We start from the raw sequence: 19,318 nt of genomic DNA on the forward strand, positions 1-19,318 counted from the left end.
AAGACAAACCATGGATGAAACACATATCTAAAAAAATAAATTTTAAAATCCCTTTTTCAGACAATTTTGCACATTCCCTCATTGACTGAAACCTTAGGTGTCAGAACATTTTGCTTACACAATGAACAGTACAATAGAGTGGTCTGCAATTCCCAGGTTTATAACACATTATCACATTCCTTGTGCCATCAATATATTAGTAGAGGTAATCAACACCTTCCTTCTTCTTATCACATGGCAGCTGACAGATGTGATGAGCAATTACATAAAGAAAAAAAGCTAGGATTTTTTATTCATGATTTTGTCTCCACTTCTTTAATATCATTTTTAAAGCTTAGCTGTCTTTAAACCAGGACTAGCAGGACAGATACATAGCAACACTTGCACCCCAGACAAAACATTGAAAGGTACACTATTTTCTGAAGGTAGCTATGCTGTATTTTCAGATTAGCAATTATGAAATCACTCCTTATGCTTGAAATTCCAATCCTAGACCAAGTTTGTGACCCCCTGCATTGATATTCTTGCCATCCAACAAAGCTGACAACGTCAGTTTGATACCTGCAAAAGAGAAAAGGGAGAGAAAAGTCAACTTAAAACTTGGAATGAGCTTTATGTTCAGAAAGTGCCACGTCTGTTACTGCTTTAATTTATTGGGTAGCCAAGTTAATGGGATTTGGCAGCTGGCCTTGGAAGGACTGGGCATTTTAAAACAATTTACAGATAAGAAATCTTTCTGAATTATGAAATTTATAATAAACTATGATGATAGATTCTGCTTTTTATCACTTCGAGTAATTAAAGCTCTGAGCCAATTCACTGCTGCTGGTCTACTGATTAATCTAATTTTAGAGTCCAGAATTACAAAAACCTGGGACCTTGATACATACTCACCTTTCTAAACCACTTTAAAATCTGGGTATGAAAAAGCCCAAGCCCCATCTGCTGTAATATCTCATGTCAATCTGCTCAGTATTCTGGCAGCAGATTTATTACACTACATTAAAACCAATTTTGCAGCAGAAAGATCGCCCTCTTCCTGGGCCAGGGGACCTTGAGAAAGTGACATTTTTAAGAAGAATAAACTCTAATAGGAAGCCTCTGAAATATTAAAAATCTAGTTACTGATCTGTGACACAAAAAATTATACACATATTTTATATCAACATGAAAGACTATTTGACTGGTGATTGGACAATGGTCTCTAATAATTCTGCTTTCAATAGATATCCAAAATTAACAGAACAGTCCCTAGAAAAGTTCATCACTGGCTTGCCAAGCATGAAAAGCAATCTTATAAAACCCATCTTACTTTATCACCAAAAAACTTCTGATATTTCAAGATTAAAGTATCACTTTATTGATTCAGACTTTTTTCTGCATAGACTTACCTGGCTTTAAAGTCTGAGTGTATCCTAACCCAATCAGACTGGAGTTGTTCACTTTAGCCTTAAAGGGAAACAAAAAAGCATTATTTAGTAATAAATAGTAAATAATTTAGAATCTTTCTTCAAAGTTCTCCACACCTGAGAATTATGCATCAGCTTTTAAGCATATAGGGATTTCAAGTTTTAAATCCCAGATAAATCTAGAGTTAATTTGTCTACAACTTAAATCCCAAATCTGAAAGAATCTACAGTCACTGTAGAAAAGAATGGGTTTATTAACATTATTTTTAATTTTTTCCAGACTGACACAAAACCAGCCTCAAAATAGTGCCTAGTGATACAGTAAAACATTCTGTGTCTCCTTTAAGGAAAATCCAATAGCTGTGTTCTCAGGCTGCCAAAACCAGAACAGATCCAACTACACAGCACAGAGCTGCATCAAGACTGCTGATGGAAAGGCTGCTTTCCTTTTCCATTACAAGCACTTATTTTCAAATGCATACAAATGTACATGCACAGGACTCACAGAAAAAGAGGCATCTGGGTCAATCTGATACTTGGCTGCTATTCCAAAGCGAGTGTTGCTATTTCCAGCTGTCCAGGCCAGATTCACAGCAGTTTCCAGTTGATCATTCACCTTCTGGTAAATGGAGCCGCCAAACTCTGTTCCGTCATTCCTGGAAGGAACGCATCAGTGTCGTTTTAAACAGCACCCAAAACAATCATCTTTTATTTTTCCAGTAAGAGCTGCATTTGCACAACATCCATTTACACCTCATTAAATATCCCTATAACAACTAAGATAGAGACATTAGGCCAGATTGGTTATGCAGCTATTTTTAGACGCTTCAATTCATTGCAGATTATTATATATCCACTTCTGAAACTGAAAAAAAACCATGACAAACTATCAAAAATTAGACCAACAATGACAGCTTCTAATTTTCCCTTTCCTGTAGATGGAAATCTTTGTAGTAGAGGATTTATTTTTCCCTGTGTGATTCTGAAATAATTATTTTTCCTGGTAAATGTTTCCTTGTGCCCTGAGAGGGCTGTACCCCCGTCACAGAGCCTGAGTCATCCCAAAACTGCCATGTCAGCATGCTTTTACCAGACACAGAGGAACTGTATCACAAGTGAAAATGCCAATTTAATGTGCAAGTCTATAGGCTTTTGCAAATGAGTTCCATTTGCAACAGTCCTTATGGTACATCTGTGCTAAAGTCTATGGACTAGAAACAGAAATGGAACTAATTTTGCTTTGCAGAGAGCACTGGCCCACAGCTGAATGGTGAGTAGCACAAATTCCAATTACTACTGCCCCATTGTCAAAGAGGAATAAAGTGTGGTAAATAAAAGGCAAAATGTTAGAGCATGCAGATCATAAAACAAGACCCAAAGACTTCTAAAGGCTTTGCACTCCTCATAAACCAGTGAGCATCTGAATTTCCACTTTTGCTATCTTCTTAAAGAGAAGATACCAACATATTGTAGAAAACAGGCTTTAAACCCCAGGAAGATCTGGGATTCTTCTAAACTGTGAAATAATCTGGCTCCAATTACTAGAGTACACCAGACCTTTAGTGATTACAAAAGGGGTACATTTAGAATCCTTTCCCTTTTACCCCTTTGGTCTGATATTCTTTAGTTCATAACAGTTGCACAAACAGCAGTGATATGCCTATTGAGAAGTTCAAGCAATAGCAACAGCCTCTTAAATTGTTAGAGCAATTCTTCCAGAAAAACACTACAATACTTACTTCAGATAAGACTGAAGCTCACATTAACTGCATGTGCTTGGCTCTCAAGAAAAGGAGGGATTAAAAAGGACTGAGGAGAGCTGGTTATACAGGCAGATTTTGTGCAAGGTTCCCACACAGCTCTGTCTTGACCTGCAACATTAGTGGGGGGGGCGGTCTGAGCTATGCTTAAAAAATCAGGAAAGTCATATTTAAAACTAGAAATTATCCAGCCCTACCTCCCTTGTTTTTATTATTAAAGAATCATAATAATAATAATGCCAACTTCTTTTTTAACTCTAATAGTAATAATAGCACTTTTTTATGCGAATAATAGCACTTTTAATGTAGTTATAGTAAAAAAAAATAACACTAGCCCCCTATGAAATTTAATATATTAAGGCACCCTGAAGGCAAGTAACTTTCTACAGTCCCCAGCTGGTTTGTGGAACAAAAAAAACATGCTTCATGCCCCACCTAGTTACATTATCTGCTCTGCCACAGCATCCCAATGAAACACTGACCTGTGTAGATGTAAAAACCAAGCAGCCTAGTGAGGGAAGTTCCATACACAACTCTTTCTGGGATTATTCAAAAGCTCTGACACGTTTTCAAAGCTGAAATACATCAACCACCTAACTAATCTACTATTAAAAATAAATAAGATTCCGATTTGTATCATGCATCTCTAGTTTTGTACAATAACAGCAACCTGAGAAGCAGACCCTCAGGAATACAAGAAACAGATCGGAGCCCCCACTGCTGCTATGAGTTTCTGCTGTTGCTTTAATTAACAGTAATAATAACCACAGCATTTTATAGCAAAGGCCAATAATACAATGTTTTGGACTGCTACAACACAACTAAGCTGAAAGTCATTGCACTTGAAGGAGTGACTTCTAACTCCAGAGTGGAAGGGGACCCCACATATTGTTTTGATGGAAGTTTTCTGCCCACAGTTTTGTGCTTTGGCAATCCTTCAAACATACTGTCTGGGCTGTGGGGGTTCGATTGTTCTGTAAGGCAGCGGGAGCTTCCTAAACCAGCTCGCTGCAAAGCAGCATGAAACGGAACAGAAGGCCTTTGAAGGAGTAACTCTAGGAAGGCAGAACAGTTGTTCAGCCCCCAGATGGAAACAGCCTGGAATAGCTCTGCTACATGCAAAATATCCAATTACCCAAGGGCACGGAAAGGGGGGGGCAGGAGAATGGATTAGGGATTGCCTCATCTTAAAAAACTGTCTCCCCAAAGCAAAGGCGTAAATTGCCTTTTTAAGAGGAACAGGAGACAGAGAAATTTAAGTTTTAATGGAATTTGATCCTGACTTCCCACTGTTGATACATTCAGAAAGGACAAATACTTGTGTAAATATATTATTAGAAGTTGCAGTACCAAATAAACTTTTACACCATATCCCTTCCAGTAATAAAACAAATCCAGTCCCTGTCTCTTCCAGTCACTCCCTTTTGCCTGTTCTTGTTCATCCTCTGATTAACTCTTTCATCTACACATCAAACCACCATTTTGCTTGATGTTGACAGGTGTAAAAGGAAAGCATTGCTTTTATTTCATCTTTCACAAAGAGTATTTTTATAACTTACTTTTTTTATTGTATCACTAATGGATTCTAACAGTCCTTATCTGTTAGACAGACACTGGACCCTTGGGTGCTCAGTGAGTTCCAGTTCTTTCCATTATGCACTCCCTCACCCACACAACTCAAAGAAAAGGTAATGCAGCTGAAAAAATACAGCTTGACATCTTTAATGAAGAATTAATTTCCAATTCACCATTCCCTTGTTCACCATTGCTGAACCTCTGACCCTTTCATTGTTTAGTAAGCAGCAAAATCCTTCCAAATTCCTTTTTAGTGCCTGTCTGCCAATACTTACACATTAGTATGAAGCTGGAATTCATCAGTCTTATAGCCAACAGCGAAGTTGCTCTGGGTTACTCTAGACTTTGCTGTCTCAAAAGTCATTTGGTAGCCTGCCAGCCACCCCTCGTAGCCAAGCACGAGAGCTCCACGTATTGAAGGACCCGCAATATCAAAATCCATGTCACAGCCAATGTTGATGTGCTCCCTTTTGTACCCCGACTTAATTTTAGCACTCTTTTTCCTAAAGAGAAAAGACAGATATCATATCTTTGCAAAGGTACACCTGTAGGTAGCAATTCCATCATATCATCACTTAGTTTAACTCAGTGTAATAGTTCCTGAAGACAACATGTACATCCCTAGAGAGCCACATGATATGTCACCTTCTCAGTGTTCGCCTTTACAAAACCCTAAGTCAGCTACAGTGAATTCTTTGCAAATGAGCTATAAAATGTGGTTGGTGCCCCACAAAGCACTTCTGGACTGTCTTCTGAAATCAGCCACACACAGATGGGAATTAACAAAACCATATCCTCATCTCCAACTGATACAATGGTTTTGGAGGTTTGGTACATACAGGGAAGGAATGGAAACTGTAGAAGTTTACAGATTTGCCACTAGAAGTCCACAGTGGTGGATTTGCTTGGCTGTCCTAAGCAAAAATCTTTTGCCTGTCCCAGGCAAACAATTTTTAGACAATCCTAGTGAATTGGGTAATTTTATTCACTGTGACAGACATTAGGAAATCACTACTTTGTGAAAATCTCTGCTGTGAAGCAAGCAGGCTGCTTCAGTGGCTCTGACATCCCCATTTCTCCTTATGGTACTTCGTGGACTTTAATAGTTACAGCCATATACAGCCACCAGAAAGCTGCCAGCTTGAGGCAGAAATAAACTTTCCCGAGTCATTTGTTTATTTTTATACTATTGGCCAGAACAGTATTTTCTCATGTGTTCTTAGGTTGATTTACATCAAGGGTGCAGACTTTCACAAGGCAAGAGAGTTATGTCTAATATATTCAGCTACTCTTAATTTAAGATACTTTTTTCTCTTTTTACACGTGTCTTTTGTCTTTGACCAAATCTTTATTGAAATCTTTCTGGAAAAGTCAGACTAATTTGAAATTTCAAATCAACCTTTCACGTCAGCTAACAAAAACAACCTCCAAGAACAGGATCAGTGCTGTATCAGAGCTCAGACTGATCTCACACAGAGACTGATCTCTTATTATTATTAGCTCAGACACAGAAATTTCTTGTGTTTTGCAGAATCAGAAATAAAGTACAGGAGTGCCAAAAGCACTCATCTGCAACTTCTGTAAAAGTCAGCAGTACCTCTTCCACCAATGTCATAGGGACAGAGGTAAGAACACAGAGTGCTCCAAAAAATGACTTTACCTGCTGAAAGATTTGTCATAGTCAGTAAGTAATAAGGAGAGGAGAAGAAGTCTCATATTCAGACATGGTGCATCACTGTCAAACTAAGCCAGGTCACACCAGGATTGAATTTCACTCCATTTAACAGTCCTCTCGAGACAATCATAACTACAGTCTCTGTGAGGTGCCCAAGAAATAGTTCTAGACCTGTAACATCATCCTTGAACAAGGTTTTTCCTTTTAATTTCTCTAAGAATCCTACTAGTTAAGAAATAATTATAAAAATCTACTTGATATTTTTCTGATTAACAAAAATATCTTGTTAATCTAGAATTAGGAGTGGACTGAAAGCAGCTGACAATGCAGAACACTAAATCTAAAAGACAGGGTGAAAGCTCCCCTGGGACTATTACCCTGAGAGCCTGCAGTGCAGTCTGCTGCTCTGGGAAGCTGATGTGCAGAGTATTTTGACTCACTGGCAGCACTGCTTGCACAGATAATCAGGGGAAAAAAATAAACTAACATCTAGAACTACAGCTGCTGCTTAATCCCTCTGGCCCACATAAAACAAGGCATCCAATCACCATGTCAGGAATACCCATCCACCACCCAGGCACACTGTGGCCTGCAAGAATTCAGATGATAAATTCAGCTCGGGACAAGAGCCCAGTTCTGTGTCAACCTATCAGAGCTGTGGCCAACTGGCCCCTGGAGCTCGTTAAGCTTTGCATTACAGCTGACTTGTTTGGTGCTTTTATTAAGGCAGCAGCTCATCCTCTGACATGGCCAAAAATACACAATGGAGCAAAACCACCACTTTTTCTTCACTCTCTAATTCTAACTATAATTTTCAAGTTATTGTGTTTAAGTTTGCTTGCTATAGTTAAGGATTGTAAAGGGATTATTAACACTAAGGTGTAAATGACGTGGACATGATTTCATCATACACTGGCTGATTATTACCTCTCTTGATATCTCAGGAAAAAAGTTAAAAATGCCTTTTTTGTCACTTTAGCTTACTCATTTCTTACCCAGTGTTAGGAGAGAAGGTGGAGTCAAAGGTCAGCTTCAGGCCCCGTGCAAGCTGGACAGATAAGAAATTCAGTGATTGGATTTCTAATTAGACATTGGCGTATGTGAATTTGTAAATTGCTTTACTGGAGCCAAAAATTACCTGATCTTCAAGAGTAATCTCAGTGCCTAGTGTGTTGTCAGTGTTCCACTTTTCTGTGAACATCAATCCATATTCCACCCATCTATATTTTGTTTCCAAACTACCACTGACTTTGTTTGTTTCTGAGTTTGCTGAACCTGAGCTTGTAAATTCCTAAAAGAAAAAAATAATTTATACATATATGTATTTGTCAATATATACATATATACAGTCAAGCAAATGCTAATACTTGTAGAACATATCAGTCATTATAATTTGTTAAATATTAGTTCATATAAATACGAATATATTTATTTTTAAAAGAAATATACAGTAATCACAAAACCACTGCAATGTTTTGCATTTAAAACTCACCAGTCCATTTTCAGATCTTGTTTTCAAATCAAGCTTTATTAACCCAAAACCTAGAGAGTGAGTAAAAAATATGAATCATATATATGTTGATTTGAAAAGCATTTCTGATTTATTTCTTAAAACTCTCTTCTAAATCACCTGTGAACTATTAAATAGTTAAACCAAGGGCACAGTTATCAAACCATGTGTTTCTAAGAAGCAGCTCGTACCCACTTCAGATGGCACTTGACTGATGAATCCTATTGACCTCAGCAATATAATTGGGACCAAATTAGGTAATAATACTTTTATTCCCAGTGAGTAGCATTCTGTTCATAAGCAAACTACTGCCATCAGTGATCCTGTTCATCAATACAAGGGCACAGCCGAAATACAGCACACAATTTTCTCACAAGACCAACAACAGTTCTATGGGGAACAGGAAGAATTTTATCAAAAGAGAATTAAGTTACCCTCCCTTTCCAAACAGCAAGGGCAATGTGAAGCTGTGATTCTGTGGATTCTAATGCAAATAATTGGAGTATTTCTCGGGGGAAAGTAATAAAATCTCAACAGTTTCAGGAGTCAGGTAGACAGCAAATGCCCAAACTTATTTTGGCTTTATTTACCATATCCCTTGGTGAAAATATCTCTGGCAGATTTGCCCAGGTCAGCATATGCAGGTGGAACAGCCATTTTCTGGAAAGGAAAATTTAAGAAATAAAAAAAATGAAACTACAGTGTTCATAAATTTACTTAATTCATTTAAGCAACAAGAAACTTAAGCTCATTTCAGCCTCTTTCATTTTGTATCCCACACCCACCACTTAAATACAGCCTGAAGAAAGCAGCTATTGCAAACAGTGTGATTTCATTTTGCTCGGGAGCCAGCAGCAGCAATAACCATGTACTTGCCACAAAGGATGTGAAACAGGCTGCAGAGCTAATTAAAAGGAACTGTCTATGCCTTTCCAAAGAGTTAACTGTTTTCTTATCAGAGTAACTCATGAATGAACTTCTGGTTTTTTCAAACCATTTCTCGGAAATGTTTCTCCTGTTTCTCGCAATGGATCTCTGCATTCTGATGTAAATCATTAGGATCCCAACTCATTCACTAAGGAAATGTAACCAGAACAAGCACCTACCATCAGGAACATTTCTCTTCCCCTAATTCAGAACAGCAAATGGATAACATTTATGTCAGCAAAATCAATAAATAGACATTCTTATGCTTCAGTTTTCTTTGACTTTACTATCACTATTAATGGGTTAATGTCTCTCCCTAGACTTTGACCTTTTGGTGTTTTTCTGTGCACCTGAGAAAAAAATGACCTTGCTGAGAAAAATTCAGCCTGCAGGGAGGCTACCCTGTGAGGCCAGGCCATCGGGAGGGCAGCCACAACCCTGCTTCAGCAGCAAAATGCAGACTGGAGCTCCCTGCAAAGGCACAGCCCAGGGCTGGGGACACGGCAGGGGGAGCTTCCTCCACCGTGTTTTGTTTCTTAGGGATGCCCACACTGCCATGGAGGTCCTCACTTTCCCATCTTCAGCAGGCCCTGACATTCTTAGTTCAGGGGCCTCCTGCAAAAGAAATAAATGCATCCCATTTTCTCTGCCACTGGGAAAATTGTCTCACCGTATACAGAGGAGAAAATAGGATTCTGAGAGGAACAAACCAAGCAAATCTCCTTTTTTATCCATGTACAATAATTTCTACTCCCTTATTCAAATAAAGTAATTTCTTTACGAGAGACAAAGTCAAGCTATCTGAAATGGTGCACATCTTCTGTCTTTGTAGACAAGATTTCCAAATTCTACACAGCAAAGGATCATACTTATAAAGCTAATCCTCTTGATACCAGATGATGCACTAAAATTCCATATTCACTAACTTTTTGCCTATTCAAAAGTAATAAGCAGTTTCCTACATATGCATGCAAATGCTTAAAAAACTGCCTCACATTGTTACTCCAGAGTATTCAATGTTAGCAGAAAACAACTCCTTTAAATCCCACACAAACCCACTAGGTCCAAACACGAGGGTGCCTTAATATCTCTCTGGCTGCAGCCTGGGATGCAGCTCTCAGGCAAGCTCACCACCCCATGGAGATCAGATAGGGACTTTCTGCAGTCACTCAGCGCCTCAAGCACTCCAGACAACAAGCTGGTGCCTGTTAAAGCAGGATATTGCTATTGCATAAAGGAAGAATCCCTGTCCTAGAGGGAACAAAACAGATCTGGTGGCTGAATAAAAGCAAACAGTCTTTTCCGAACATAAAGTAGGATACAAGGGCACATATTATGATGCAGCTTCAGTTGCAGACTACTTGGGTGCGTGTCATTTCTTCCCAGCTATATCCAGTATTAAAATGCATCCTCAAATACACAACCAGCTAAAGAGTTTTTGGGGTTTTTTTAAAATTCATATTCCAAAGTAGTTTTAGCTGCTTATATTGCACCTAAATTTCTCTGCTTGGGTTTGTTTTGTGAAAACATAAAAGCAGGAATTTAATTTTTCTACACAAAATTAGCCTTAAAAAGGGGGAAGAAAAAGGGAAAAAAAACCCCAAAAAACATAAGCAGAAAAAACCCTTAAGAAAGTATTACCATATTTGTGTAAGTAATTCCTCTGCTCCTCATTGAAGTCACTAGAAGCAGATACAATACCCTGCTTGGAAATCAGCCCCCAAAGTCAGGCAGCACTCAGGAGAGGTTTGGCAGGAGTCACTAAGAGCTGTCTATGTACAGCAAATGCTTCTGCCTTGCCAGAGCAGCCCAGCCCCATGAGAACCCTCTGATGGATATTGCCATTTAGCATCATCAAAAATTAAAAATATTACAAATCTCTACACTTCAAAAATCAAATAAGCATTGCTTTGAAAGATAATGCACTGCTCAGCCAGTTGCATCTCAGAATCTATCAGACCTATTTTATCAACAGTCCCTTTGAGTCACTTCATAAAATCAAAATATTTTTTTCATAAATGAATGCTGTATGCTTTTGGGCTGGATTTTCTCAGTCATGTTTTTCCCTTCTCCACACCCATGAAGCCAAGTTTTGTTCCCTGATGCCTGTGTATCCCCTCTGGCTGTGGCCAGGCTCATCAGGTGCATGAGCTGTGCCAGGCTGCTCCACTGCTGCAGTCTGGGCCCAGAACAGTGGGAGACATGAGAGCTCCACTTAGACAATTACTATAATTAGGGGACAATACTGAAAGCCAAATCCCTGCTGGTTGTAAGGCAAATCATATAACACACACAGAGCAAGGTGTTTAAAATTGCTGAGTGTGGAAAACGCTAGGAGCTGTGTACTTGGTGGCTAACCTTGCCATTGTCAGCAAGAGCAAAACAAAAATTTCTGTTTGCACTGGCTAATAAGAAGGCTCTTGTTTAACAGATGGAAAACAAACCTGATTACATCCTGTGCGAGTACAGGTTGTAAGACAAGCATGCTTAGCAGGGATTCAAACTCTTAAAGGATCAAGGAATGGCCGTGGCCAAGTGCCCTTGCTTTTCACCAGTGGGATCCCTGCACATTAACTCACATTAGGTCTGGACTGAAATGAATTCACTGCTTTTATCCTTGTCCAACTGTGCAAATAGCTCAGCGTGACTGCGGACCTCAACAGAGCAGGCCAAGCAGAATATCTGTAACGTGTTCTAAGGGGAAAAATATTTTGGTTTTCTTGAGGAAGAAACACCATAGCACATGTGATGACTGAAGAAAACCTGAACCGAGGAGTAAGCTCCAAGTGCTGCTGTGAGCATACCTCCAGGAGTGCTTGATTTAGAACTGCCAGAGGGAGAAAACAGGAGCTCCCTTTGGAGCTGCAGGACCCAAGAGGCAGCCCCAGTAAAGATTTCATTACAGCAGGCCAAATTTGAGTATCTTCCAGTGTTACAGATGGCAAAGTTTTCACTCTATGATACAGTTCTGAGCAATTAAATCAAATTCAGTCCAAAAAGTAACAAACCCACAGGGTGCCCTGGCAAATACAAGGATTGTCTGCAACCAAAGAAAAACTCATCTCTGCTTGATAACTGTCATATATGCCTAGGTTAAAGTTTCCCTGCACATATTTATCAGGTTTATGATATTTACATGGGGAAAGGAATGATCTAAAAATGTAAGATAAGAATCAAGTCCATTATAAGAATAAAATTCCCATTAAGACAATGGAAGTCTATCCGATTGAAGGCTAAGAAAGTAAAAAGGTTGGATTTATCCTTATGTAGCCACATTTTATTCCCAATGAATCTGAACTCATGTACCATTTCTTGATGGTACCCATAGTTCTGAACATTGCAGCTCCCTGTCTCCAAAAGCATGAAAGTAGCACAGTACTTGCTACTTTTGCAAGTAACAAAAGGTGCTACTTTGCTGGGTGGACACATTACAGCTGCTAGGAGCAGCTGGGAGGGACAGACAGCATTGGGTTATGTGACCAGGTACAGTCTGTCTGCATGGGGAAAAACCCACAGGAGGCTCTTTTGCCTCAAAGTTAAAAAGAATACTGATTTATTTTTCATTTATCTCCTTCATTAAAGGAAAAATTATTCCTTGGAATGAAGCAGCTTTTAGGTGCCTTTCTGGACCCCCAGCCTGGGCAGTGTCATTTCCCAGCCAATGTCTGTTGTGTCAATACACCACAGAGGATGGGGCTTTGCTCTCAGACAGAGCAGGGCCAGCTCCCTCCACATCCCATGGCTGCCTGGAGGCACCAGCTCCACTTGGCACCAGCGTCCCTCTACAACATCCCAGGGGAGCTCTGGTTTTATGGTCCAGATCCCAAATTCCTCCAAGCCATGCCCACAGTCTGCTTCAGATCAGGTTCAGCAGCCTCATTGTGCAGAGATTTAAGAGCACACTTACCCCTAAATACATGCACAGTCACACAGAGGTCAAACATCAAGTTAGGCACATTCACGAGGCTTTTGAGAAGCCAGTAAAAGCACGTGGTTTGCAAATACTCGGCATTATTAGACACAATACTTAACAACACTTTTTGTCCCAACTTGCTACTGTGCCAACATCATATAATCCATGCACCATTATGACTCAAAATTTAAGATGGGGAGTCCACAATTTCTTTTGTTGCAGACATTATAAAGCCATGCAGCGTCCCTGTGTCACTCGCAGGATCCCAGCCCTCCTGCTGGAGCTTTGCTCTGGAACTGCACGCATGATGGAGCAGAAGTGTTTATGCAGTAACTCTGTAGCCCAATAAACAGAGGAGCATAAAGGAAATAAACCCCTTAAAAGCAAATGTAAATATTATTATTTAGGCTATACTAATTATGGAATTAAAGAAAGAGACAGCCTGCTCTTAATTGTATAGGTACACATTAGGAACTGCAGTGTTGTATGGCAGCCCCTTATTAAACTATCACATATAAGAATAGATTAAATTAACTTGGGGGGAAGTCGCAGCTTGCTGTAGCTACTGTAGTTACTAAACTGCAAGGGAAGAACATGGAACCGCATCCCCACATGGTAAATTAACCTGTTTCTGCTAAGTACCTGCAGAGGAGGAGAAGAGCAGTGCTGCTGTCCCACCCCGTGCCACCAGCATGGCAGGGCCCAGGCCAGCGCACGCCCGGCAGCGCGCTCAGGAAGGAACATGTCCCTCGCTGCCAGCCCCACTCAGGAACACCCAGCACCACATCAATGGGGATGAGTAATTAAAATGGAATTTTGTCTTCCAGCACGATGTGACAGCTCACGCAGGAAAGGAGCATCTGCTGCACCGGTGGATGTGTTTTTCCCTACCTGCAGCAGATGCCAAGCCCAGGAAGGCCTGAGCTGTGCATTCTGCCTCCAGCCTAACAGTGCCAGGGCTGGGGACATCCTCCTGCTGCTGCAGCAGCCAACAGTGATGTCCCCCACACCTTCACACCCCCATACACACACCCCAAAATGTGGGCAGGAAGAAAAGGTGGATCAGTGCAAACCTTTGATGGAGGGAGGTATTATTCTGGAATGTCATTACAATGACATTCCAGTGCAAAAGCCAATTTCTGACAAAAATTCATAAGTGAAATGCCATGAGAAAGGTGATTATTCAACCATCCACTGTACCCAACAAAACAATCTGCAACACACCTCTATTCTCACTAAGTCATCTGAGAAACAAGCTGGGATCTGTTTTTGCTGGAATCACTATAAATATTCCCCAGAGACACAACCCTGCATTGGTCACTGATGATGAGTCAGCTCCACTCCATTTTCTGAAAAATCTGTTACCTTTTTTTTTTAATTTTGCAAATACCTAGAGACTGAATGAGTCAAAGACTTTTCCCCCCTCCAGCAAGAGTTGTTCCCAGCAAGGGCTGTGACAAGGCAGAATCGAGGCAGCTGCTGCTGTGGCCCTACAGTGCTTGGTAGAGGAGCAGAAAGCAGAGACATGGGGATTTTTAAACTGACATTATTCCCCACAAGTACAAACCTATATTCTCAGAATAAGAATGACATGGAAGAAGAAATCAGTTTGCCTGCTTGGCTTGAGGCTTGGGGCTTTGGTACATATCAGAATGAATCTGCCAACCCGCAAGAAGGATGCCGGGGGCGCAGAGGAGCGAGGTGAAAGGGATGTCAGAGCCAAGACGGTGCTAAACGCGGGCAGGTAGGGCCACCTTCGACCTTTGCTTCCCGGGAAGGAGCAGAACGATCCCGCATGCTGAAGCGCTCGGCAGGAGCCGCCGTGGCCCAGTGACCTTTCTCCTTCCGTCACGGGGCCAGCGCCAGCTTCGGCCTCCTCTGCGGCCGGCGGCATCCCGGGATGCGGCGCCGGGACCCCGCCGCGCCCGCTGTCCCGCCGGCCGCGATGTCCCGGCTGCCCGCGCCTCCCCAGCGGGCCCCCGTGTCGCAATGCCCGGCATTACGTAAGGACACGGTTTTATCCCCGTTCCGCCGGGCCGCGGGTGGGCAAACCCGCCCGGGGCGCTGCGGGCTGCCCCCGCTCCCACGCATGCCCCGCGCCCGGTCCCGCCGCCCGCCTCGCATCGCCCCGCGGCCCGGCACCCGCCCGGGACGGCCCTACCTGCCCCCGCCGCGGCGGCAGCTGCGCTCCGCTCCGCCTCGGCCTCCTCCGGCGGCGGCTGCCCCTGCCCGGTGCCTCCCCGGGCTCTGCGACGGCGGCGGTGCGTGACGGCGGGCGGGACCGGCGGGGCGGGGCGGCCGCGGCGGGCGGGGCGGCCCGGGCGGCGCTGCGGAGCCGCTCCCCGGGCACGGCGGGGCTGAGCCGGGCACCCCCCGCGCCCCGGCCACGCCCGCTCGAGGCGCCGCAGCGACCCCCGGCTGCGGCATCCGCGGGATGCACCGGTGCCGGCCCCGGTACGAGCCGGGGCACCTGCAGCCGCCTGGGTACCAGAATGCCCGGCTCTGCGGGAAACGAGACGAGGTGACTTTTAAAGGGCCCTTCCAAGCCAAACTATACCGATTCGATGAAAGTCCCCATTTAGTCTGAATTAGCTCAATTAGAATTGCCTAGAATTCAATTTAGAGTTTAATTCTAACTCCCTGTCTTTTTAAAATTTCAATTCCCCACATCCCGGATGAGGCAAGACTGATGGGAACGGAGGAAGGGAGGATTTGAAAGAGGATCTGTGAGCAGGTGAGGCTGTGTGTGATATCTGTGAGTGTCCAAAGAGCTGTCAGGGAGCCAGGGGTCAGCGAGGCAGCAATACTCCCCCCGTGGGGACTGGCTGCAGGCGGGGAGAGGCTCTCACGAATTAAGGAGCTGATGGCTTTCCTAACTCCCCCTCAGACACACGAATCAGCCCTCACAGCTTACATGGAAGCTGGACTGGATCCAGAGCAACACTCTCCTGGTGACAAAACACTCAGGCAGGGAGTGCTCTGCTATCAGAGGGGAACAGAGGTGGAGCTGGGCCACTTTCAGGATGAGATATCAACCCAGTCCTGCACTGTTGGAGGTCCTTGGGACACTCAGAGCATCAGCCACAAGATAAACAGGGGAATCATCCCAGCCAGGAAACTGCTGGTGGTCTGGCTGGTCACCCTTCTGCCTCCACCACACAGGGGATGTCTGTGTCAAAAAAAAAAAATCATTGCTGAGAGTTTACATCCCACTCACAGGAACGTTGGTTTATTTTGGTTTGGTTTTTTAATTATTTCTTTCCCGCTCTTCCTCCCTTGCACAGTGGCAACGGATGGTGAGAGGAGGCAGTTTCCCTGCTTGTGCTCTTACCTGGCTCATACCTTTGTTTTCCCAACAGCATTTCTCTGAAGGGCACTGCTCCCACAGCCGTGGCAGGGCTGTACCCCATCATGTGAGTGGTGCCTGCCCTGGCACAGCCCAGGAGCAAGGTTGGAGTCATGCAGCTGAGCACACACACAGCACTAGGGAACTTTGGTCAGGGTTCAAACTAAATAAACCCTGCAAGGAACTTAATGTTGAATTGAAGTGTATAAATGAAGTGGCTTGTGGAATTCAGTGGGATCTGAGGAATTTCTTGTCATGACAGGGTGGTAGAGGGGAAAGGATTGTGTGTAGCCACATAGTGACCTTAGAAAGGCAGCTGAGGCAGCAAAGGCTGAAGGAACTGTGCTGATATCAAATCCACATTAAAATAAAGTGTGCAGCCTGCCACCAGGGTAGGAACCCACAGAAACAAGAGGTCTCTTTCAAATTTGGAAAGTTCTTCTGACCACAGTCATTTTGTTGATCCAGGCACCACTACAAGCGTGGGTGTTGTAACCAGAGTGCAGAGCTGCAGTCAGGGTGAAGTGTCAGCTCTCAACACCCTCTGTGTTCTCCCTCTGGCAGCAGCTGGTACCTTCCCTCTTTTCCTGCATCCTGGGGCCTGTCAAAGCCTGCCCTGGATTTCACTCACTGTCCCATGAAAAAGCATAGCCCAGCAAAAAACAGTGGGCAGCTTTCTGCTGGGGTGCATAACCCTCCTCCTTCAGGAGTCAGAGGAGCAAGGGAAGCGAGGAGGCTGCTGTGGCAGAGGCAGGACCCCAGAGGGGAGCAGGGGCACAGGATATTCCCCAGCACCCCTTTGGCCCAGTCACAAGGGTGCACTTTCACCCTGTGCAGCAGCTCCTCAACCTGCCCCTGCCAAAGTGCAGCCTCAGCTCTTTACCCTCTGCAAAGGTAAATCTGATATAATGAGCGTGATTTGTGGAACACCGCTCTCCCAGCCCTGCTCCCTCCCCCCATGCATCATCCTACTGCTGCCCCAGACTATCAAATATATTCTTTTATTACCTCTGGGCATAAAGAAGTATTTATTACTCGCAGAGAGATTGCAGCCTGGTGCCTACAGCTTTTCTGAGCAGCCAGACCATGAAGAAACCAGCCCAGCCCGTGCCTCATATTGAGCCCTTCCAGCCCCACAGGCACCCACAGGGGTTTTGGGAGCTGAGATTAATTTTCACAGGCTGCCCCTACAGGAGAGGCTGAGTGCCCAGAATCACAGAATCCTGGAATTGTTTAGATTGGAAAACACCTTGAAGATCATAAAGTCCAACTGTTAACCCATCACTGCCAAGTCCACCACTAAATTACGTCCCCAGATGCCACATTTACACAGTTTTAAATCCCTCCAGGGGCTGATGCTGCAGGTGGGTTAAGAATGAGCAGAGGAACAAAATGCTTAGTATCTGTGAGAGAATTTTTCATTAATTTCTGGAACACACATCTACCAAAAGATGGCAGCAAATCTCCTCATATGGAGTTCAGCATCAGTGTCACCTGCTCGCTTGGGCTCTATTTTTCCTACAGGTTATGAACTGCAGATTATCCTGGGGGGTGCCAGAAGAACAGGAGGATTACACTAGATGTTCTCAGTGAAGAAAATCTGTGCTTGTGGCTTCAGTTTAAATTTTACAAATTCCTTCTACAGTATAAGAAATCTCCAAAATTCTCTAAATGTCAGTTTCCTCTTTTATTTTCACAGTTCTTAGTTTTTAGTAATGCTACAGCTCAATTTATTTTAACAGGTGAAAACAGAACATAAGGGAATGCATCATAATAGATTTGACTAACAATAATTCTACAAATAGTTCACGTACAGGCTCTGTCTAAATGTTCCTTTTCCATCACAGGCTTTAGGTCTTCAGAGCAGTTTGTTTAACACCAGTTTGCTGGGGAAATCTGGAATTGCCCCATCTTTCATTATTTAAATCTGCATGTCAGTCAGAGGATTATTTTTAAGCTCTGTTCTGCATGACTAATGAACACAGATGTGACCCTGGTTTTGATGCTATTCGTACCAAGTTAGCTGGGAATAAATCAAAGTCACTAGAGTCACTGCAGGTACCAAAACGTGGGCTCCACTCAGCTCTGGTGACAGTCCTGGGGCTGGGCTTGCAGCAGCTCTGCCCTGTGCTCCTCTGACAAGGCACAGCTTTACAAAGCAAACCACAAAAAAAGTGTTTTATTCAGGAGTTAGTGATGGGAAGCATGGAAGGATCAGCCCTTTTGCATGTCAAAGTATGCTTCTGATTCAATTTCTTCATAAAATGGGACCAGTCAATACTATTTTCAATAATCATTTTTACATAGTCAAATTGTGCAACACTGTAATTTCCTCCAAAAATAACTTACCTGCCTAAAATAAAGCTGTGAGGAAGAAAACACAGCTTGTGAATTCTACATGAACAGCTAAGTCTAATTCAACTGCAATTTCATTCACATCACATAACATGTTTGAACAGCAGAAAAACTCATTAGCCAGAGATCCAAGATGTATTTGTTCAATAAAGTTTGATGTGGCTCTCTTTAATAACAGAAATGTTTTCAGCTTGTTAACCTGCAAGGAATCCCTTCATAATCAGTCAAGAACATGCTGATGGAATCATAAAATAAGCAAGGATGCCTCGCTGCTGGGTATCACCCCATGTAAACATATCTTCATGCCTCTTACACTGATAAACTCAACCCAGGCTGTGCTGCTCAGAGCCAAGCCCGTGCTGCCTGCTGTGCCCATGTCAGAGACAGGTTGGTTCCACTGCAGGAAACCCTGCACTGGGGATGCTTACACAGCTCTGATGCTCCACAGAACATCTCTGTCAGAATAAACAATCTTTATCTGGGCCAGTGTAAGTGGGCTGCTGCTGGTGTCTGCAAATGAGCACAAGCAGCTATTTAGCACCACCAGCAGCACAGCCCTCTCACACCCACCCAATGTCACTGCTCCCTCCTTCCCCGTTCTCTCAATGGGACACAAATATCTTAAAACTCTGTTTTTAATTAATAAATTTTAATTATTAAAACAGTTGTGTAGTTTTTAACTGATTATTTTCAAAAAACACAGTATGGACCAACTATTCATGCAAGTTATCCTTGAGGATCCAGAACCTCGGGCCAAGCAGCCAGGAGTGGCCATGCCAGCCCAGCTGCAGCTTCACACAGGGGAAGGACCAGCTGGTTCAAAATGTGGGCTCAGCTCAGAAAGGTTG

The 19,318-nt window shown here is 43.1% G+C and overlaps 1 protein-coding gene across 1 annotated transcript; it reads right to left on the minus strand.

Moving 5' to 3' along the window:
• Positions 1 to 266: 266 nt before the first annotated feature.
• On the minus strand, positions 267 to 15,052 carry VDAC1 (voltage dependent anion channel 1). The gene is made up of 9 exons (XM_036391656.2): positions 14,931 to 15,052; positions 8,520 to 8,589; positions 7,912 to 7,961; positions 7,558 to 7,710; positions 7,415 to 7,467; positions 5,020 to 5,247; positions 1,915 to 2,065; positions 1,392 to 1,449; positions 267 to 561 (listed from the first exon to the last, which is right to left on the minus strand). Exons 2-9 carry the CDS (start codon positions 8,584 to 8,586, stop codon positions 470 to 472), a joined length of 852 nt encoding a protein of 283 aa, XP_036247549.1. The 5' UTR covers positions 8,587 to 8,589; positions 14,931 to 15,052; the 3' UTR covers positions 267 to 469.
• Positions 15,053 to 19,318: the final 4,266 nt, after the last annotated feature.

The sequence above is a fragment of the Molothrus ater genome, chromosome 15 (genome assembly GCF_012460135.2).
Source record: "Molothrus ater isolate BHLD 08-10-18 breed brown headed cowbird chromosome 15, BPBGC_Mater_1.1, whole genome shotgun sequence".
Taxonomy (NCBI): Eukaryota; Metazoa; Chordata; class Aves; order Passeriformes; family Icteridae; genus Molothrus; species Molothrus ater.

Bases quoted from the DNA above. Each gene is read 5' to 3' on its own strand.
- VDAC1 (XM_036391656.2), bottom strand. From the start codon at position 8,586: ATGGCTGTTCCACCTGCATATGCTGACCTGGGCAAATCTGCCAGAGAT. The intron at 7,711-7,911 runs GTGAGTTTTAAA...TTTTTCTTTTAG, and splicing joins CAAGATCTGAAAATGGACTG to GAATTTACAAGCTCAGGTTC. The intron at 7,468-7,557 runs GTAATTTTTGGC...TTATCTGTCCAG, and splicing joins AGATTACTCTTGAAGATCAG to CTTGCACGGGGCCTGAAGCT.